General features: G+C 42.4%; 1 protein-coding gene across 1 annotated transcript in view; it reads left to right on the top strand.

The window, feature by feature from the left end:
• Nucleotides 1–21,130, top strand: part of LOC310993877 (uncharacterized protein) — a gene marked incomplete at both ends in the record, with an annotated part of 100,982 nt that extends 79,852 nt beyond the window's left edge. The window contains 8 exons of the mRNA XM_083982360.1: nt 8,863–8,968; nt 12,427–12,645; nt 13,712–13,852; nt 15,809–15,964; nt 16,050–16,231; nt 18,928–19,047; nt 19,955–20,089; nt 20,906–21,130. Of these exons, the coding sequence (XP_083838486.1) occupies nt 8,863–8,968; nt 12,427–12,645; nt 13,712–13,852; nt 15,809–15,964; nt 16,050–16,231; nt 18,928–19,047; nt 19,955–20,089; nt 20,906–21,130 (1,284 nt within the window). The remainder of the gene's footprint in view (nt 1–8,862; nt 8,969–12,426; nt 12,646–13,711; nt 13,853–15,808; nt 15,965–16,049; nt 16,232–18,927; nt 19,048–19,954; nt 20,090–20,905) is intronic.
• Between the last annotated feature and the right edge of the window lie 2,448 nt (nt 21,131–23,578).

Raw genomic sequence — 23,578 nt, 5'->3', positions numbered from 1 at the left:
ACAGCACAAACTACTGATCATAATTTATCAGCTGAGGTCGTCGTCATTGATCAGCACCACGGTCTTTCAGGATTTCAGGATTTCAGGGCCGATACCGTTCTCTAGGTTTGACTTTGACAGAGAGACACTGAGTGGTTAAGTAATGGTTGAATCACCATTAAATGTATCTACTGTATGTCCCTTCACATCGGCTACACATCATCATTGAAAGCATGTTAGCATTTAGCTCTTAGCACATACAGTTAGTGTTAATGGTCAAGAGATAGCCCATCTATATTTGATCAATTAGAAACTATTAAAATTGTTTTTGTGTGTCTCTCTCTGTACCAACAGTTACAAACGTTACAAAATGAGCATCATTACAAAACATGTTCACGTTGACGGCTGTAAAATCTAAATAATACGTCAATGAACATATTTACAGTTTGTTTATTGTGGCATGTGGTGAAAAAAACTCAAAAAATCCAAACTACATGAGCAAAATCAGGAGGAAACACTTCAGCAAGAAGCAAAACAACCAAAAGAAATGCTTGGAAATTTCAAAATAAGACACGAAATAGTAGAGTCCAGAACATGACTATAGGGCAGATTATGACAAAAAAGGAGGATTTATAGCCTGAGAAACACATAATTTTCTCTTACTAATGGTTTAATACTTATCAACAAACCAATACGAAGACATAAATTCTTATAAGAACTTATAATCTCTCTACAAAGGGCGTCTTATTTTGAAGGTTGTACCACCCAAGAAGTACAAGGCCGTGTTTATCAGTGTAAACAACACCAGAGGTCAACAGAGGTCACAGATCAGTCAGCGTCCTGCGAACACTGAATGCATTAACATTTAACAAACAAGCAACGATTTACTGCCGCCGTAATATTTCTGTAATAAAACGTCACATTAAGGATGAGATGATTTGTCCTCGGTCGCCTCAGATCTCTGATTTATTCTTGTTGTTCAAAGTTAATTTGCTTCAGTCCGAGCTGCAGCTCCACTGCTGAGCTGAGCATGTTCATTAGTTTCCCCGAGATTAAATAAAGCATTATTCAATTAGTTCAGTTTAGTCTGTCAGCTGTGTGACTTTTCCACAGTGAGCGTCGGTGATTAACGGCGTGTTTGCTCAGAAAATCTCATCCGTGAATAAACGAAGGTTAAAAAAGAGACAGGGAGTTCTTTCTCAGTTTGTCTGCTGCTCAGGTGCGCCGCTCCGACTCAGGTGTGTTTGTGCTTGTTACTGCGCTGCATGGGCACTTTGAATTATTCTCCCGGTCTCTCTCCCTCTCGCTCTTGTTAATGTGGATCCGAGGCAAAAACCAAACAAGGCGTCTGGTGACTTGTTCGGGGGGCTTTGCTAAATCCCTGCGCCGCATCTCGGGGGCTGCTTTGTTAGAGCAGGATTATTCTTATTCCTCATTCACCTGTCATGAACCTAAACATCTCTGACATGAATATTACATCGACGCTTCGGAGGAAGTGAAAGGGGCCTGAAGGAAGGAAGAGAGAATTAATTCTAGATTTCACTTTCCGCTCGGGCCACGGTTTGAATTTACTAACCAACCCCTGCGTCTGACACCGGATGAGAAATGTTAATGAGGGTGGCGCGGCCTTAAACCGAGTTACAGCCAGATTTACATTCATGCATGTTAGATATTCCGGTTATGGAGTCTCGGTTCCCGGCAGCTGCTGCTTTAATGAATAAATACAGAGACAGAGGCCGGCGACGTCCATCTTAATGTTTCATCACCTCTGCTACAGGTTTTCTCCTCTTATTCATCCTTTTATTGCCAAATTAAAATGAGCTTGTCCGTCTTCCGCCGGCCGTGTTATTACTGTATTAGCATTTTTATTATAATTCGCTTTGCTTCTTATGCTGGACTGTGGCCACGCTTACCAGCAATAATAATATCATCTCTGACAAGGCACCCCGAGGACGGCAAGACGGCAAATTCATGCAGATTCATGTTTTCATTCTTACATACATCTACATTAGCCCATATTTACCCCAAAAGCTTGTTATTCCTAAAAAAAAAACTTGAGATTTGACTTGAAAAGCTCTTTAAATGTCATTTTCCTCCTTCCAGAGCACAATTGAGTGTAAATGACACCAGGAGTACATAGTTTAAGCTTTATATTTGACTATAAATGGCACTCCTGAATGTCTCTAATGATCTGATCCCCCTCTGTGGGAACCACACGCTCGGTGAAGATGTGACATAAAGTTTGGCATTTACTTTGACACAAAGTTTAGGGCATTTTCCGTTTCACCTCCCATGCAGTCTGTGATCTGTGGCTTCCTACGGTACGACTACGATAACAAGCTCAAAGTGCCGGTGGAGGAACTCTTCAGGGCAGTGCAGCGACTGTGACAAAAGGATCTGATGTTAAAAACAAAATAAAATAAGTAGAAAAGAATCCTTTTGACAGCAGCAGCACATTTAAATTCTCTGGAGCAAACGCAGCTTTTCAAAATGTTTCCCCTCGCCGCCTGGTGTTGCCTGTAGTGTGATGCACAATTGTGTTGTTGTGTGTACATGCACTGTATATATACGTATACATTTGCATGAGGACACGACATGTTTGGCCTGGACGGATTTGCTGTTGCTCTTGGCAACGGAGTCACTAGTGAATGGTATCCAATGGTTACCTAAACATTCTGGGCAGTGTAGAGGATGAACAAAGAGGTGGAGCAGCTGAAAACACAAAATCTCACTACTACACACGAACACAGTGTCTAGACTTGTCTTGACTGCAGAAACACGTTTGACTCGTTGGATTAAAATACAAGTTACTTAACTTTGATATATAATCTTATTAACTCAGAAAACAGAAAGATTTTTTGTAGAAATCCTACTAAGGCTTATCACAAATATGTCTCTGCACATTAAAAGACTTCTTGAAAGGTCCCGTACAGTACAAAGGTAGATGTTTGTATTAAAGCTCCATACAGTATAAAGGTAGATGTTTCTATTAAAGCTTCATACAGTATAAAGGTAGATGTTTGTGTTAAAGCTCCATACAGTATAAAGGTAGATGTTTGTATTAAAGCTCCATACAGTATAGAGGTAGATGTTATGTTAAAGCTCCATACAGTATAAAGGTAGATGTTTGTATTAAAGCTCCATACAGTATAAAGGTAGATGTTTGTGTTAAAGCTCCATACAGTATAAAGGTAGATGTTTGTATTAAAGCTCCATACAGTATAAAGGTAGATGTTTGTGTTAAAGCTCCATACAGTATAAAGGTAGATGTTTGTGTTAAAGCTCCATACAGTATAAAGGTAGATGTTTGTGTTAAAGCTCCATACAGTATAAAGGTAGATGTTTGTGTTAAAGCTCCATACAGTATAAAGGTAGATGTTTGTATTAAAGCTCCATACAGTATAAAGGTAGATGTTTGTATTAAAGCTCCATACAGTATAAAGGTAGATGTTTGTATTAAAGCTCCATACAGTATAAAGGTAGATGTCCATGTGTAGTGTGATTATAAAGCAGCTCTAGATTCTATATTAATACTGTGAAAGTATCAAAATGCACACAGCCTGTATTCAGAAACTGAGCCTTAAAACCAGCCGTCAGGACTTCCTGTCACTTTGTGATGTCACAACAAAGCAGACACCCAAAGCCCCGCCCACCACCCAACACTTGCAGGATTTGTTTTTTCTCAGTGTTTTACCTGAAATCGGCTCTATTATCTATTGGGTCACTCAGAAAGCAGTCAGTCAATAAAAAAAAAGATTTGGAGCTTCCTCTCTTCTGATTGGCTGACACTGACCTGTTGTTACTAGAGCTACTACAGAAAGAAGCCGAGAGAGGAGATGGGAAACTACACCAAGATGTTTTTTGGCTCTAAAAGCTACAAATATATCTTCTGATGGATCAACATTTCAATATAAAATCCAAGGAAAGTGTAAAATATGGGCCTTTAACTTAGAGATGCTAATAAAAAAGTAGATCTATCAAAGACAAGACTTCACTGCAGGTAAATTCCTTATGACCTTTAAAATGTGTGTTGTAGACTCACACAGAGCTGTAGTGCTGGACATCTCCCTGAGTGTAACACATGCTTACAAAACAAAATCTGGTATATTTACCGAGGAAACCGCTGACGCCTCAGAAATGCAAATGTTCAAATTACTATAATTCAGGGCTGAGGCTTAAAACCAGTTTCTATGTTCCAAATCTCCTCTTTTCCACTTTTAAATCTCCTTCTTCTCTTCTCTCCTTTACTACACCTTCCTGTCCTGTCCTCCTCCTCCTCTTCCTCCCTTCCTCCCCACTTTTTCCCTCCCCCACTCCCCCCTCCCCAGCATGGCCATGCCGAGTTTTCCTGGGAAGGAATCAATGTAAGTCTCCTTGTTTAAATCTCCTCTTCTCGTCACCCTCCCCTCCATCACTCCTCCACTACCTGAGTTTGAGCTCTGAGTACATAAGTTGACATCCCACTCGTTTATCCTTCCTCCCCTCCCTGCCACTCTTTCTCTCTTGCTTATCTCTCTCTCCCACTGCCTCTCTCTTATCCCCCACTTTTTTTTTCCTATTTCTCCCCTTAAACTCTTTCTCCCATCCGTCTCCTCTCTTGGCCCTCTGCTAATCTACTGTACTGCAAGCTTCATATATACACAGAGTCACAGATAACAGGCTGTAATAAGCTTATCTTATCCACAACTGAAGCCTTTGTACAAGTCCTGCTTTTTAACTGGAAGCGCTGCGTGATGAAGTGCATCACAACTCCACAGTTTCTGTACCTTCAGCAGAATTTATTTGCACATTTTGGTCAGCTCAAACTCAAATAATCTCACATGTCACACATTTTGTCATCTGAGTGAAGAAATATTCTAATGAACAGAGGCCTTGTTGAACTTAAGGCTGCACTGACTGAGATTTAACACCCACTCCTCTGGCTTGTTTATCTGACCCACTGCACCTGGTTAGATAATAGAAATAGAAATACTGATGGTCAATTTGTTCTCGTCTGATCTCCTCATACTTAAAATGTGAGAAACTCCTGAAGCTAAACTCTGAATTAAAGTTAAAACAAATTCTCTCTCATGTCTAAATGCTGTTTAGCTGCTCCACTTTCTGCACAAGCTGGTCTCTTAACCTTTTTTCTGTCCGTTATTCGGAGCTGTGTGGGTCAAGTACCGTGGGATTTTCCTCAGCGCTCTCCACTTAAAACATTTAGTCTGCTCCTGAAAACCAGGTGACCACTTAGTAAACCGGCAGTAAAACCAAAACAAAGAGCTAAAAGAGGTTAGAAAGCTTTGTATATCTGGAGTTCACCACTTGATTTAATCTAAAAATAGAGATTAAAGATCTATGTTGCTTAGTAGTGAACTGTTTTTTCGGTTGCATCATTAGTATTAGACTGTGGATTCGAGGCTTTTTATGTGTTCAGCTGCATTCGAGGGTGAACTGGTGGCTGCAGGACTAATGGAGGAGAAATGCGTGATCATGGATCCTTTAAGCAGCTTCATCTGTATGCTGCAGACTCACTGGCTGCTGTGTTACGAGTCAACACCTTATAATGTTACTGTTACACACAAACAAGACGATACTCTGCATGCGCACCACACACGGAGGGAGCTCGTATCATTTTGCCTCCGTGAGGTAATTAATGCACTTTTCACTCAAAATATAACATCACATCTATCCCAGAATCCCCCTGGTCTAACAGAGAGCACATGTTTCGCCTACTATTTCCCACTGTAATTAGCCGCTGGGAGGACCTCATTAGGAGCCGGGATCTGTCTCTGTGTTCATTACTTTGCTGTTGGTTTGCCACGGGCGCTGGCGCCAGGAAGTACAGTAGAAACCACACAAGCGTGAGCAGCAACCTTCAGGTCGGCGCGCTGTTCACTCGACCGCATGCGATCTGGACTCTCTACAAACCTAATTCTCCTCGGCCTGGCTTTACAAACAGTTACCCAAACACTGGCTATGTAATGGAGCTATAAATAACCACACGGTCTTGATGTTACAGTATCACTCCTCAAACGTACGGGGTTTAAATCTCTGCTCCACCTCTTCGCCCTTTTTTCTTCAGATTATCTAGTAGTTGGGGTCACAGATGCTACGTCCATCTTTATTTACAGTCTACAATCGCCATATCTGGACTGCACCGCATCGTAATATGACATTTTGGATCACACCCAAGCCTACCCTACGCACGTGTCATTTGAGACCGCGTGAACCGATAATGTTTACAATGGCCTCTCTCAGTTGGCTTTATTAGGGTCCGGGCAGCGCAGCTGACAGGACACTATTGTATTCCTAGGAATTCTTCTTCTTCTTCTTCTTCTTTCTTTCTTTCTTCTTCCAAGGAAGTCATACTTCCCATGGGCGAAAACTCACCAAACTTTGCACAAAGGTCCAGTCCCATGCCAGATTCACTCAACTCCAAGGACATGTGCCCCCCCCTCCTAGGGGGGGCACAATAAGCGTTTAAATTTAAAAACTTTAAAAATTCCTACCAAACCAACGATAGATGCTACAGTGTTGAAACTTCACCACAATGTAGCCTCAATACTGCTGAAACTTTTGTCCACTTAAACTTATTACAAATTATGAAGTCCATCACTCTGTTTTTTTCAATAACTGTAAAACTTTTAAAATGTATCTCCTCCCACAATTTTTGCTCAATTGACACCAAACTTGCTACAGAGCATCTCCAGACTGTCCTCCACAAAACTTGTTTCTCGGATTTTTGATTAAGCAAAAATTGAGCCTACAGTGCATGAAAACGTTTGACTGCAAACAGTACTGTAAACATATACCATCAAATTCTTGATAAATACATTTTCAATCTTCCTGAAAAAAAATGACAATATTCTGGAGTCATGGTTGATGAAGTTTGGCAAATATCAGAATTTTATCTCAAAAACTGAATTTTCTAGAACATTTTGAATTCTGCTCTCATGGGAACAACTGCAGTCAATGTGAGAGTGGAATTTATAAACATCATATTTTCTCTTATGAAGCAAAACACTTATCATTAAAAACAAATCACCAACATTTCCATGCTGTAAAGATGCAATTTATGTATTATCAGATTTTTGTTTAGATGACTGAATTATTGACATTTTGACCATTTCATCACAACAGCTGCCCGGGCACTGGCTCACCTGAGTGGATAAATGAAGCTACACAGCAGGTCTCACTACCAGCCAATTAGCTCAGCGAGTTAGGACCTGGTTCTTGGTGTCAGAGATTGTGAGTTCGAGACCCAGCAAGGGTGATGATGATGATGATGACGGATCAAAATGTCAGATGTCCTTAAGCTGTTTTGCTGTCTAAATGCAATTTATGTATTAACAGATTTTTGTTTAGATAATAGAATTTCTGACTTTCTGAAATCTGCCTTGACAACAGCTGCCTGGGCACTGACTCCCTGAGTGGATAAATGAAGCTACACAGCAGGTCTCACTACCAGCCAATTAGCTCAGCGAGTTAGGAGCTGGTTCTTCGTGTCAGAGGTTGTGAGTTCGAGACCCAGCAAGGGTGATGATGATGATGACAGATCAAAATGTCAGTTGACCTCAATATGAAACACAAGACAATTGTCCTAATGGTGGCATCACAGCAAGCCTCTAAATTAAAAAAAAAAAACAAATAGCTTGGACTGGTCCATGTGCGAAGGCTCCTAACATCTTAGACTCATAGTAGATGTTTGACAAATATCATTATTTTACCTCAAAAACTGATTTTTCTTTTTACTGTGGTTTCAAATCTGCCTACACGACAGTGAATGGCTTAATCAATTTGTGAAGCCACTGTTGATCTGCCACTTGTCAATTAGCTCAGTGTGATAGACAACGGTCTTAGGATCCCGAGGTTGTGGGTTCAATCCTCAGCTGATGCAAATTGAACATTATAAGGTCAACTGTCTTGTCTTCCTATTCTCCTGTTTGTTGCTCAGAATTGCCTAAATTTGCCCAAAAGTAGCCCGGACCCGACCCATCGCTGCGCAGCAGCTATAATTATTATTATTTTTTCCCTCCACTTAAAGGGTGAATATAACCAAGGGCGTTTGAGGCGGGTAAGCTCGGTAAAATACGTCACAATGCGCCAAGTCAGGGTCAAGACTAGAAAAGAAAACAACAACCTGTGTGTGTGTGGGAGGACCAGTGTTTAACTAGAGGACACAGGTTTAAGCTCTGAAGATTCGACCTTGAACAAAACAAGCTCCACATTTTCTCATTATCATAAAACCATCTCCTGCTGAAACACATCCTTATGAATAAATAAGTCTCTTGGCTGTTGTTTCCACTTTTTTTTCTTCTTTTTTTTTATCCATCAGGTTGTCGGTAAACTTTGCACCGAATATAATCAATTCCACATTTCACCGGTTACAACACTACATCTATTAGTGACTCCATCTTTTGTGCAAATTACCACCTGCTCTGGTCACAGCAGCCTCCCTGTTGTCTTGCTTTGAAATCACCACTTCAAGCATCCGTTTTTTTCCTTTTTAAGCCACGTTTGTATCTACAGTATGACTCTCTCTTCTTTCCAGACAGTTATCCCTGTAAGCCCTTTACAGTTCTTTGAATAATTAAGTGTCCTTTCTTATTCCCTTCTATTATAACCTCCCTCCTCTTTTCTTCTATCTCTCTCTAACTGTTTTTCCGAATCTTCAATCATCTGCTCTTTTCACCTCAATTTCTTTTATTCCATTTTCCCTCTCGCATTTATCTCCCTCTCTCTCGTGTTCTTGTGTTGTCATTTTTCCTGTCACATTACATTTTTTTCCCTCTCATCATATCTACCTCCTCTCCCTGCTCTTGCTCTCTCTCTGTCTCTGCTCTCCATCTTTATTTCCCTGATCCGACCACACCTCACCTCCCTCCCTCCCTCTCTCTTTAGTTGTCCATGGAGGACACTACTTCCATTCTGCCTCGTCTCAAGAGGAAGCCCAACAACAGCTATGGGATCGGTGCTCTGGCTAAGTCCTCTCTGACAGGTGTGTCAGGTGTGTGTCTGTGCTGCTAGATGGTAAAACAGCCCCCATGTTGCCTCCACACGCTCCGCAACCGAGGGGTCGAGGGTGAAGTTGTTGTTGAGCAGCGACGGGGGCTAAACGTCTTCTCCCCGTCTTGTGAAGAAAAGATTGTTTCTGTTTTTCCTTCGGAGTTGTTCAGATGGTTATTTGGCGGCGGAGCAGCGCAGCAGCCAAGTGATCAATGTTTTGCTTTGGCTGTTAATTGTAATCAAACGACAATATTAGCGACTAATTTTTACCCAGACTGTTGGAACATAAATCAGAGTAAATGGGGCAGAAAAGCGACTTAAAAGTTTCTCAACTCATTAGTATTGATGAAGTTGTAAATCAAATCTGCCAAGTGCTACCATTCATTTAGTGTTAGCTTTAGCATGCTAAGGCCAAATCATTCATTACACTTTGCAGAATGGAGTTTGTTGCTCTTACTAATTTTTTCTCGAGAGGTTGAAAAAAGTTAGTTTAGATAAATTATTGGGAGATTATTCAAGATGGAAAATTTAATCCTCAAACTAATAAATCACATTCATTGTGCTTGTGCTTTGACATTTTCTAGGGCTTTTCTAACTCCTGTATCTATTATTTAAAACTGCATCTTGAATTAACACACCTCCACCTACAGATAAACTAATTACTAAACAAATTTTCGTTTAAAAGCAAGAAATCAACACTTGTGATGTACATAGACATCATGGAGCCTAAAAAAGACCACACAGCCATAAAATATCATCAGTTTGTTTACTATCATAGCTCCAAATAGCCATACTAGTCCATATCTATGAAGACAATTATCTAATTTTACAAGATCGTGAAGGCCTGGATCGCAACAGAAAGAATGAGATATACTTTTTATTTTGAACACAGATCCAATACTAGTCAAGTTTATCGATTATCAGTTTATCAGTTTTATGTGGTATAAGCAGTAAAGAGCCAACAGGAAGTAACAAGAGCTGTGGCCAGGGATGCTCCACCAGAGACTTGTTGTGTGAATAATAAAAACTCCATTCTGCTTCTACTTTGACTTCTGTGTTGCTCTCAGGACAAATAATCACCTGACACAGTGAGAAAAAACAGGAATGATCTTTTTTTAAAATATACTTTTGCCTTAAATGGTGACTTTTGTAAACCGATCTTCGCATCAACACACAACTTCACTCTAGAGCACAAGGAGGAGGAGGAGGAAGAGGAGCTTGGAACCAACATGGCCGCCCCTGTGGGTGCCCCCCCCCCCCTACACTTCCTATATCACCCCCCTATACTTTCCCCTCTCTTCCATTGATATCAACAACAGACGTCAATGACGGACACATTTCGCAGAGTCATTGATGGAAATCCAATCAGATCTTTAATTTCAAAGAAACTAAAGTAAGTGGGATTAACTTACTTTAACCACTTCCTGAAGCATCTCCACAGGCGTGTTGGGAAATGTAGTGTATTTGTAATGTGGCAGTGCTGGTGGTGGTGGTGTGAGCCGATATCTGTGAACTGGTGCCTCTTTTGTGCTCTCTCGTGCTTTGTGCTTCACACTGTAGTGCTCTGTGCTTTGTACTGTTTGAGTGTAGCGCCTCAGAGTTTCTGTGTTTGTTTAAAAAAAAAAAAGTCTTATTTCTGTTGTGTCTGGTGCACTTTAATTAATTTAATCTGTTGGTATCATTTAACAGTGTATAGTTATTATTATTTTTTCGAGTCTTTGAAAAGCCAAGACCCCAACACCCTCCCTCATCCCTCATCCCTCATCCTCATTCTTTTCATTCCTATTTCCATCCCCAATTAGACTCTGCAGGGAGTGTTTGATTTTCAAATGAGATTGTCTCTCTTTGTCTAAAGAAGGGGGGTGGGGGCTGTTTCTATTAATAACTCAGACTGTAACTTGCCCCCTGGACCCAGGGAGCAATTTCCAAAGCTCCGTCTCTGTTTATTCACGCCTGTTTGACTTCAATTTAATTTTTTATCGATCAGCGTCTCTGCAAGCATTTGACTCAGTGAATATGTCCCTCGTTTGAATCTCGTATTTGCATCTAAATTGGGCAGAGATTTGCCGGTGGAGGCTCCTCGACGTTCTGTTTACACCCAAGGATTACGTCCCTCTGCCTCTCTCAGTCTCTGTAACACGGTTTTAATTACGTAAAGTCTAATGAATCTCATTTATTCTGTTTACCGGGAGAAGAGTAATGGCTTTGATTATTAATATGGGTTTGACGGCGTATCGGCCATCATTCTTGTCCTTTTCTCTTTGAATCGACAAACTAACGAACGCACAGACGCAACCCCTGTCCAATTTGTCACCGCGGTTAGCTCCCGTCGTCTGACCTTTGACCTGTTAGTGTCAGTCCGTCAGCTGACCAGAGGTGTGGCAGATGTAGCAAAGGTCCAGCTTTCTCCCATTATGCAAAGATTAGGCCGATTGGTGACACTTAAATTCCCCATAGGTGTGTCTTTATGTCAGCCCAGGACGTAAACCCAGCACCATGACTGATGAGTTAATTGATGCGCTTATTCAAGAGTGAAATATTTACACTTTTAGTTAATTAGAGGAGTTGAAATATTGAACCAAAACCTCTAGTATAAAATATCAGGGAGTAAAGACGAACTCATAGCTGCAGTAGTTAACCTCTTGTCTGTGCTCACATCATTATCATCTGAAACCTGCCTGAAGCAGATAATGATGTGACTTGATGGTGAGTTCTGACCGCTCGGCTCATTTTTTTATAATTAGCAGCACATACGTAAGTAGTGATTGAGAAAGGTTTTTTGACGAGGCGGCTGCAGACGTTTGGTGGGAGATGTTCTGCTGGAGGAAGTTTAAAAAAGTAGCAGCAGATTAAAGGTTAGAGGGAAGACGCTTTTGTGTGACGGCTTAATGTTAACACCACTGTTGTGCTCTTGACATGTAGCCGCCCACCTCTCCAGCAGTTTGACCGAGGCGGTGCAGGCAGAGCAGCCTCAAAGTGTGGATTTGAGGAATAAATCGCTGGTTAAAAAATATAAAAGTGAACTTATTTAAGAAAAAGAAAGATTGAAAAGGAATAAAAACTTCTGTTTTTGCCAAATCGAGTCTTAAAGCAGGATAATTCCTAGAAAATTAAACATGCAAACCCAGGTTGTTGTCATATCTTCATACCCAGTCACAGAAGTACCCGAACCCATCCACACTGATACATTGATTACCCCACGGACATTATCAATCACGCTGTAGCTAATCAGTTTTCCTACATCCCAGTCTCTCATTATCATTCTATCTCCCCCCCGAGCCTCCGCTGGAGATGATGACGTCAACTCCAGAGGCCAGAAGTAGTTTTGACAGTGTTTGTGTGTGTCTGGTGTGTGTTTTGTGTGCTGTGTGTGTGTGTGTGTTGTGTGTATGTTGCTGGTCTGCCCCCGCCTTGCCCCCCGACCTCCACCTCCACCTCCACCTCGATTACCTGCTGTAGGTGTGAGTCGCTCCATGAAGGACAAAGTGACCAAGCCCACTGCCATGGCCCAGGGCCGCGTCGCTCACATGATCGAGTGGCAGAGCTGGGGCAAACCAACCGCGGGGCCGATGGGGGGGGCCGGACACACCAACCTGCAGAGGGAAAAGGAGAGGAGGATGGAGAACGACTTGTACAGCGACCTGAGCGACGGCGAGAAGGAGGCTCGCTTCGCTGCAGGTGAGGGAACATCTGGGCGCTCGCTGAATGGAAACAGGTGCAGATGTGTTGTAATCTACAAGGCGTCAAAGGATTTTAATGAAAGAGAAACGAGACCATGTTCATTATTTCTGGAGGAAAGCCAACGATGAACCCTTTATTGGGCAAGTGACCACAACTAATTTTTGACAAGTAGAAGTAAGCTAAGAATTTAGTTTTGAATTTTTTTTAACACATTTTTATATATTAAAGGAATAGTTCACCAAAAGGGGAAATTCACCTTCATGCTGATGAATACTCCGGAATAGTTTTTTATTCCTCAAAGTGCATCTGGAGACCCGAGAGGGGGGTTCGAAATCCTTATATGAGAGTCAATAGGGCCTGACACAAAATGGTCCTTAAAACTACATAAAAACCCTCTAATATTCCTCCACACTGCTCGTCCGCTGCAATCCAAGTGTCCTGAGGGGATATAGTCCAGAGTTTACTCAAAACGACGTCAATTTTACAGCCTAAACAGTCCTGTATTGAATTTGCCTGGGGCGCACTCTCACGTTCATGCACGTGAACGTCAGAGCGCAATACAATTTGTTAAGAATTTCATTTTTTGGTGAACTATTCCTTTAATAAATATTCCTTTAACGTGTGTTTTTTTTTAAATATATCTTTTTATATACACACCTTCTGGGAAAAAAAGAGAGACTCTTCTAACATCCTCCAACAATTGTTCAGGGTTGAGTTTTTGAATTTCTAAGAGCCCTATAAAGTGTTAACACACCGAGGATTGGAAAATCTAATTGGTTTTGGTCGATCTGTGACGTCTAGCAAAGTTCAATTACATTTTTTTTGTCTTTTATTTACACCCAATTATTTGTCTGCCACATTTAAAGAGTCTGGATTTAGGATAAATACTCCAAGTTAATGACCCTTGCTTTTATTATCATTTCATTCTTGCTTTATGTCCCGTAGCTCCAATTGTGTTCCAGTGAATGACTAAAATAAATGTTTTTATTATTAACTGTGCTGCTACATCTCAGCTAATATTTGTGCTTCACTTCCATCCATCCATCCATCCCCCCTCCCTCAGGCATCATGCAGCAGTTTGCCATCTCCGAGGCGACACTGTTTGGCTGGAACTCGATGGACGGGGAGAGCATGGGCGCCGGCTCCAACCAGGGCAGCGTTGCTCACTTGAGCGAGGTCAACCAGGAGAGCATCACCAGCAGAGGTACCGACCGACCAGCGCCTGAAGCTTCTCTGAAAATGGCCACGGGGCATGACAACAGGGTGTTACTGCTGCTGTGTTGTGTTGGATTTATTTATTTATTTTTTATTGATGGCGACACACAGTTTGGACTCAGGGCGAGGGAGTGGATCTGTCATAAACCTGCAGTTAGAGGTTGGACATAAGGAAGAGCAGTGAGTCTTTTATAATGTGCCTTAAATTACATAACTACAGAAGCTCAATTCTCAGTGCACACATCAAATGTTGCACACTCACTCACTCACTCATTTATCTCCAGACTTCATATTCCGTGATTATTCTTTAACCGTTGTGCGTAGAAGCAGTTTGGGGAATACAGCGCCCTGCTGGAAACTAAAAACAGCCACGTCAGTTATTCTCCCAACCAGCTGTAAAGGACTTTTGGAGGGCAGGCACACAGCTGCACATTTCTGCCTTTCACTGCTACTGGGCACTTGCTCAAAAAAAAATCTCCAAATGACGAATTCAGATAACAGCCTGTCATATCTGAAATATCAGAGCACATCCTGACGCTGCGTCACGTCAAGCTTGCATAAGAGAATCTACCCTCCGAAAATCGAAGAAAAAAAAAGACGAGTAAGAAAATGAAGCGAGGAGGATTTTTCACTTCACACTTGGTTGAATAAAACAAAAACCACTTTGGCTGGAAAACAAACTCAGATCCTGATTTGTGGTTTGAGCCTCAGGTGGTAAGAAGTCTGTGTGGCTTAGCTGCACACAGGACGATAAAACGGAGAGAAAGGAAAGAGAAGGGAGCAATTTTCGCAGGCAAGATGAGGGAACCCCGTCTGACCTCACAGGGAGGGAGCAGCCACATCACCTCATAAAAACCCTAAACAAAACAACATTTCTGCGGCCCGTGGTTCTGCCGCTCACGCTGCGAACACTTTTTCCTTTTTCTGCTCTTGCTGGTGTTTAGCAAAGCAAAGCGCCGCCGCTGCCCAAACCCTGAGGGAGCCTGTAGGTTAGCACAAGGACTTAGCCCTGCTCTCATTAGCAACACCATATGGGCTCTGCTCTGTGCTTTATCTTGCATGCAACACCAACACACACACATACACACACACACACACAGAAAAACAATTAAAAAGGTCCTTAATATCAGCATTAGGACTTAAGGGATGTTTCTCCTCCAGAGTGTTTAAGTGTTTGCCCCCCCCCCCTCTCTGCTCTATAATAACAACACTGTGTTGGATAGGTTAATCATACTCCTATTACAGCTATTAGAGTTTGTTGCTTTTGGATGAGATCAGCTTTATCCCCGTGTGTGGCTTTATGGTATTTAACTGAGTGTCTGAATTAACAGTTGCATCTTCTATAGTGTCTGTATTTCTCAACAAACTCTACACACCCAGGTGCTTTAAAGGGATAGTTCAACATTTTGGCAAACTGGCCCATTGCCATAGTCGCTATAGTCATAGTTCATAGGTTTGTTACCTTTAATTGTCGGTGCAAGCTATTTTTTACAACAGCGGAGCAGAGCCGTGAGCTGCTCAGAGCTACGCTAAGGAGGCTAATGGGATTTCTTGGTTTCCCTCATCAAACTCATCAAATACACAATCCAACAACTCCAAAACGCTCTGGTGGACAAGTTGTGACCTGCACATTCACCACACTATGAGATAATAACAGAACATTACCAGACAGAGTTGTTTTAGAGGTAAATTCATGCAAAACCGCTGATGCGCGTTGCCTTCAGGGGCAGTTTTTCAGCAAATAGTCTCTGCATTTACCTCTAAAACAACTCTGTCTGGTAACGTTCTGTTATTATCTCATAGCGTGGTGAACGAACCTACTGCTATAACTATAGGGATTATGGCAATGGGCCAATTTGCCAAAATGTTTAACTATCCCTTTAAACATGTGCCACCTTTGCGTCCTCATTTAACGCCTCCCACCTGCCTGTGCTCTCCCGTACAGACCAGGTGCTCCACCACTCCTCTGCGGACGTCTGGCCTCACACCTACGTCTCCCAGGGCCTGTACTGCCTGTCCTCCTCCGACGCCTGGGACCCGATCACCAGCCAGCCGTCGGGCGTGGCCTCGCCCGCAGCCGGCTCCTACATCATGGCTGCTGGTGAGGATTAAATATCTGGTCTCTGAGCAACCGCATGGCGTCCCTGAGCTCTGTAAAGGTGCTAAGTGTTTTATGGTTGTTCCAGGTGGCAGCAACGGAGCGGGCGGTACGCCCAGTGAGGGCTTCGAGGGGACGGTAGGTGGTTTCATTCAGCAGCAGCACCAGGCTCAGCTCGCCATTCAGCAGCAGGGTCAGTTCCAACAGCTCCAACAGCTCCAACAGCTTCACCACTACCAGCAGCAGATTCTGCAGTACCAACAACAACAGGTGAGCGTTTCTACATCTGTGGACGTTCATGCACTCGCACTGATTACTGATACTATTTATGATGTCAAAATGCACAAATGCAAAGCAAAACACGTAGGTCTGCTGCTGCACTTTATCATCTCAGTCACACATCTTGCAGTGGAACAAAAATACTGCCACTGAGTCTTTATTTCAGTATTCAAAGAAGATAATGTGTGTTGTCACTAAGGTGAAGGGCTTCACTATCTTAAAGGGGAACTATGCAAGTCCGGTCGCTTTCCCGCTGTTTTGCTAACCCTCCTCCCGGCCATGTGCATTTGTTTTCAACGAAGCCGGCGAGAAATCAATCCATAGATCAGTGGATAACGATATTTATCACATACGATGTTACCATGTGTATATTTGTGTAGTCTAATCTGTCATAAACAAGTGATTACGGGTTACGGGGTGGGTTTCTGTGGTGGTGCCGCAGAGACGAGAGCTGGGACACCGGGTCGGAGGCTCTGATCTTACAAGGTTGGTTTTCAGCCAAGAGACGCTAGGTGGAAGGCAGAGAGCCTCCATTCTCCCTGGAACTAGTTACAAGTCATTTATTAAACCATCACAAGTTGTTTAATTAAAAATATAGCATAGTTGAGGTGAAGATCCTGCATAGTTCCACTTTAAACTGTTTGAAAGTGTGAAAGTTTGTGTGTTTTTGTAAATGAACTGTTGTCGCTCGGCCCGCTGGGAGTTTTTCTGCTAACTAAAGTGTTTCCGTGCTCCGCTGTGACACCCAGAGACTTTTTCGGCTTCTTGTATTTGAGCTCATTAAATAACTGAGGGTTAAGAAATAATATCCTGAAAAGGTCAGAGACTGTGTCGATATAAAAGGTGTACTCATCCGAAACCAAAAAATGGAGATGAGCCCGTTAGCTTTACTGCGTGTATTGTATGGACCCCCCCTCCCCTCCCCAGTGAAGGGAGACCATTGTGAATATATTACATTAGCTTCATAATAAAGCCTTAACAATCAGTCAGTAAATTTCCAGAGCATCAGTCAATGCAGAAGAGCCGACTGAGACATTTTCCCGATGTTCCCTGCAGCACATTCACCGACTCATATTTTAAAGAGATATTAAAAGCACACTCAGACGGTTACTAGTGACTGGGAGGAAGTGAAAAATGGCGAAAAGTATCATCCTCCTGTAAAAGAGTCTGACTGAGACTGCTAAATGCTGGAAGAATAAAACTGCTTTGTCATTTTGTTTTGCCATGATGAGGCTTTTAAAAACTTTCCCAGATGAAATGCATTTTGATGCGGCGGCTTGCTGTGGCATTGTTGTCCATTAATGAGCAGCTGAAAATGTCAGGAGCTGTGGGGGTTGTTTTAAATCTCTAGTGGGCGGCGATATTTTCGTTCCGGGGGAAAAACAAAAGTTTATTAGAAAAGAAAAAGAAAAAAAAATCAAGAAATGCAGCCACCGGGCCAAGTGACTTGTTGAGTCATGCGTCTCGACTGGAAACCAAATCAAACACTAAAAAACAAATATATCAACTCTCCTCTCTCGTCTTTTGATTTGATTGACTACAGTAGTTTATTTTGTCCATTCAACAGAACATAATATATACAGAGTGTAGGCTGAGGCAGCAGCTTATTTTGCCTATTTGAAAGAAAGAAAGTTGCATAACAGAGCAACACAATTTAAACATTGATTTGTTTAACTAAACTGAGAAGAATAAACAAGATTAATCTCAGCAAGAGTCTTACAATTTATCAAGTTTCTATACCTTATACCTTATATACATACACATGTGTGTTAATATCCATAATATACACATATTATGGATGGACTGCACTATCAATCGCAGTACCAAGTTTAATACACAGGTCAATACATTCATTATAGTAATCAATGCATTTATCCTTGTGTATCGTATTTTTGTTTTGACTTGTCATTATACATTATTATGTTCAATTTTTTTTACTAATACTTACATACTTACGGCTTACTTTATCATAATGTTTTATATTCATTGAATACCTTCTTTTTTCAAAGGAGGTTAAATCGAAAGCAACTGGACTTAGTTATTTCTCTATTCCTAGACAAATAACTAAGTCCAGTTGCTTTCGATTTAACCTCCTTTGAAATACTATGACCTGGACAAATGAGAATATGCACCGGCTTATTGAATACCTTCGTTTTTGGGTTTTCTTTAAAAGCAAAAGTAAGCGATCCGTTCGTTTTGGCTAACTTCTTGTCAGCTGATTGAGTTAGCAGTCCCCGCCCTCGTCCCTACGTCACCACATTCACGCGCATCCCTTGGCTGCACACACAGAGAGGACCGCCCCTTTATGCCGTTCTCTCTCCTCATTGGATAAAGGTTGTAGGATACAAGGAAAGTTTTCTCCTCGGCTTACAGCAGAGCAGAGTGACTGACAGACCCGTGTTTCAGACCAAACACTCTATGTAAGTGATTGCTGTCGGAAGATATAACTATTTAAGACTTATATTAACACAAATATTCCGCTTACTACTGCTTTAAGTATATTTTTGGGCTTTTTTGCCTTTAATTGATAGTATAGTCGAGAGAAGCCTCTGCATATGGGGCCGCCTGCTCTACCAACTGAGCTAAACGACGCCCCAAATGCCTTAGTTTTAAACATCTTTTTAAATGTAGTGACTGATGTGCACGTCTTGTTTCCTGTCTCTCTCTCTGTCTCTGTCTCTGTTCAGACGATGGATCACAGGCTACACAGTGCCTCCCATTCCCTCCAAGCCACGCCCAACAGCACCATCCACAGCCTCGGCCCCCCCACCCACCCCCGGCTAGCCGACCTGTGGGGAGCCGCGCAGGTCGAGGCGCACCAGGTAGGCCACTCGCCCTGCTGAATCCAAATGGTCGGATTACAGACTTTGTGCGGACGAGATGACGGTTTAATGTATTCTGACAGAAGAGCTATGAGAGTTTGCAAGGGCACACGGGGCTGCGTGACTCGTCAGAGGCAAACAGGACAGACGTCTCCCTTTAGTCACTGTTGTAGAAAGAGTGAAACGACACAGTCATCGTGACCACGCGGAATGTCTTATTGTGCATTAACCCCTCCTGCTACTGTAGGATGCCCAGGTTTATGTTGTGTGATGCCGTCCATCTTCAAAAAGGTGAAACCAGTTCTTGATAATAGTTCTTTTTTTTTTTGCTTTGCTTGACATTGATATCTGTCATTTCTGTCTTCTGGGTTCTGGCTTTGTTTATATCAGCAGGGATATTTAGCACACATCTATAGTGCAGTGAATGATGGGGAAAAACTGCCAGGCGAGTCGGCAAGGTAGGAGACAGGCTGGAAGTCTGCATGGAGCACTGCCAAAAGTCTGCATGACAGCCTGTAGCGGATCTGATGAATTCTGACAACGGATCTCTGTAAATCCGCCTGGTCCTCAGAGCAGCATGCTGTAAAGTCCACAAGTTTACAACTCCAGGCATTTGGATTCAACATCTGTGTGTGTCTGCGTTTTCTCTATCTGATGTCCTGCTAAATTCAGCACGGGAGAGCTGCTTGTCCATCTACTCTCCTTGTACTTTATCTCTTCCTGTTGTCTGTTAACTAGGATATATTAGACTTGCAGATCTGATGCCAGTCAGTGATGAACTTCGTGCTAAAAAACGCCAGTAGCCTGTTGAATCCCCCTTTTTCCCCCAATTAAAAGTCTGTGCAAGCAAAGACCAAAGAAGCAACAAATGCGTAAACTTACCTGGTTGCAGGTGGAGATCGCTGGGCAGCTGAGCGGACCGATGGCGGACATGGTCGGAGGAGTGGTGGTGGAGACGGTCGGGGAGGAGCCGGAGTCTGAAGACACGCCTGGGCAGCACGGAGAGGAAGACGAGGAGGTGACGAAGGCAAGTTTCCTACATGAACTCCTCGTTCAAACGTTAAAAACAAGGTCTCGTTTCAGCTGGAACGTCCTTTTTGGTTTCGGTTTTTGCTGCACGTGTCTTAAAGGGATAGTTCAACATTTTGGCAAATTCGCCTATAGCCATAATACCTATAGTCATAGCAGTAGGTTCATTACCGGCTTTAATTCTCGGTGCATGTTGTTTTGAGATCAGCGGGGCAGAGACGTGAGCTGCTCAGTGAACACAATGGAGTTGAACGGTACAGGTCACCTGTCCCTCATCAAACTCATCAAATACACAATCCAACAACTCCAAAACGCTCTGGTGGACAAGTTGTGACCTGTACATTCACCACGCTATGAAATAATCATGTAACATTACGAGACAGACGAGTAGTTTCCGAGGCAAATGCAGCTGGAACTAGTATTTGCTTCATGTGTTGTAATATTACATAATTATACATGATTATCTCATAGCGTGGAGAATGTGCAGGTCACAACTTGTCCACCAGAGCGTTTTGGAGTTGTTGGATTGTGTATTTGATGAGTTTCACCTCCACTGTGTTCACTGAGCAGCTCACCTCTCTGCCCCGCGGATCTCAAAACAACATGCACCGATAATTATAGGGATTACGGCAATAGGTGAATTTTCCAAAATGTTCAACTATCCCTTTAATCACTGATTAATCAGGAGATCAATCTAAAAACAAAAAGAGAAAAGACAAAGTTAGATAATATAAGTGAGAACAACATGGTCTCATAAAAAGCCTCACTTACCTGTGGCCGTATCGTTTTAACGCGCCACTTCCTGTCTCAACAGGTGGAGGAGGTCACATTGACCTTGGAGCCCGAGCCGTGCTCTTTGACCCCGTCCCCGCTGAGGGAGGAGGCCCCGTCGACCAGAGGCTCCAGCCCGGGAGGACTGTCAGCACAGACGGCCGCCGAACCCGTGGCGGCGGGGAGGATACCCTTCGACGTCACGCCCTGCGTCGTCCAATCGCTGGAGAAGGACGAGGAGGCGGTCGTTGTTGTCGCGACCAACTGAATCATAATACGGGTCACAAACAGACTGACCGAGGAAACAGGAAATAAATACTCCAATAATCAATCAAGCTATTATCCCACCCCCCTCCCCCCACCCCACCTCTTCCCAACTATTTACCCACTTTTCGAGTGAGAGGAAACAGAAGACTTTTTATCAGGTGGAATATGGGATGTAATGTACACAAACTGTTGTTTCCATGGGGACATGTGGAATATTACGTATGTGAAACTCTGAGGCAGATGACAGACTTGAATTCAGTGACTGCTGAAACAATCTGCGAGAGGATGAGACGGATTAACGGAAAAAGTTTGGAGTGGACCGAGGGGACTGGAAGCCAAACAAGTGGGCGAACAGATGGATGTGAATTCTCAAAAAAATGAAATAAAACAAAATAAAAATAAAAAAGGTAGGACAAAAAGAAGAAGAAGAAGAAAAAGAAGAAAAAGAAGAAGAGGCCTAGTTAAAAAATTCAGTGCAATACAACAAACATAGACACAGCCAGACTTCAAACAGTATTTGCAAATGACTCTGAGTGCACCTGAGAGATGTGTGAAACTCTACCTGGAGCTGTGTGACTTTCTGAATGAGTTTTGGTTTGATTGATTGATTGATTGATTGGTTGATTGACAGCTTGTCTGAGCCCTAAGTGAGCGGTTCTGACGCTGTGAACCCAGTCTGGGCTGATGAGCGCGTGGCGTGCACTCAGAGTTACTTGCAAACAGGTGATCTGGACACAACCAAAAGAAAGTGCATGCTTTTTAACAGTGACCTAGCCCTAACAGTGTAACACAGTATACAAAGTAATAATATATCAAATTGCCTTTTATAATAAAAGAAAAAATCCAATAAACCGATATGTATTTGTATGAATGTAAGATTGTATGTATGTATAGTATGTGTGTATGTATGTTTGTATGAATGTAGCTTTGTTTGTGTGTAAAATATATATATTCTGGGAAACACATTCTCCTTGGTGCTGTTTTGTCCCAACGTGTCACTTTAGTGCAAACACACACACACACACACACACACACACACACACACACACACACACACACACACACACACACACACACACACACACACACACACACACACACACACACACACACACACACACACACACACACACACAGGTTGGTACTTCTGTTCACACCTGGATTCAACGTTGTCTGATCACCTGAGACAGATTTTAATACCAGGTCTGAGACTAATGCAGTCCCAACTTTAACCCCCTCATACCTGGAGTCAAACCAGTTAGCATTAGCATTAGCATGGCTTCCTCTAATCCAGGCCTGTCAAACTCACTTTAGTTCAGGGGCCACATACAGCGCAATTTGATCTCAAGTGGGCCGGACCAGTAAAATAATGGCTCTTCTCTTTGTTTTAGTACATTATTAAGATGTTTACAGTTAATGAGCTATCCTTTTACAAAACATTATGAACAACCTGGATTTTCTTGATAAGAAATATGTGCAATTTCAACAATATTATGCCTCTTCTGTGTTCTATGTAATTTTCACACTTGGTAGATTCATCCTGAGGGCTGGATTGGACACTCTGCAGGCCGCACATTTAACACCACTGCACTAAGAATTCCTCATGTAGGAAAAGTGTCACACTGAAGTTTACCCTTTTCTGTTTGAATATAAAATATCATCACATTGTCATTTTATCCTGTCAGATATTTGAGTTAAAGAGGAACTATGCAAGTCCGGTCGCTTTTCCTCTGTGTTGCTAACCCTCCTCCTGACCATGTGCATTTGTTTATAACGAAGCCGGCGAGAAATCAATCAATATAGCAGTAGATAATGTTATACGATGTTACAACATGTATATTTGTGTAGTTTAATCTGTCGTAAACAAGAGATTACGGGTTACAGGACGTGTTTGTGTGTCAGTGCTGCAGAGACGAGAGCTGGGACACCGAGTCGGAGGCTCTGATCTTAAAAGGTTGGTTTTCACAATTACTCCAAAGCTGTTTAATTGAAGTAAAAATGTAGCATAGTTAAGATACAAATCCTGCATAGTTCCTCTTTAAATTATGCCATAATTGGTGCATGAACTGCAGAGGTCACTATGACCTTTGACCTTTTAATCTCTAAAGTCCAAGTCTTGCATGTTTGAGGCAGGCGTAATGAAATTCCCTCAGGGCATTTATTTGCTGATAACACAAGGGCATCGTGAGCTTGAACTTTGACCTTTTCACAACTAAAATTGGATCACTTCATCTCCGAGTGCAAGTGAGCGATTGTGTGAAATTTGAAGAAATTGCCTCGAGGTGAAGTTACTGAGATGTGGTGTTCACGATACACAAATCCTCCGTCTTTTCTTTGGAGGCAGAAAAAGCAGCTTCAGTGATAACATTTATAAAAGAGCACATGCACATGTGTCTGTTGAGATAATGCTGCTGGCCCACTGCTCAGCCTAAACCATCACAACCACTGC

Source organism: Trachurus trachurus (genome assembly GCF_905171665.1).
Source record: "Trachurus trachurus genome assembly, chromosome: 11".
Taxonomy (NCBI): domain Eukaryota; kingdom Metazoa; phylum Chordata; class Actinopteri; order Carangiformes; family Carangidae; genus Trachurus; species Trachurus trachurus.
Note: the sequence above shows the minus strand (reverse complement) of the source record. Positions and strands in the feature narration are given on the sequence as shown.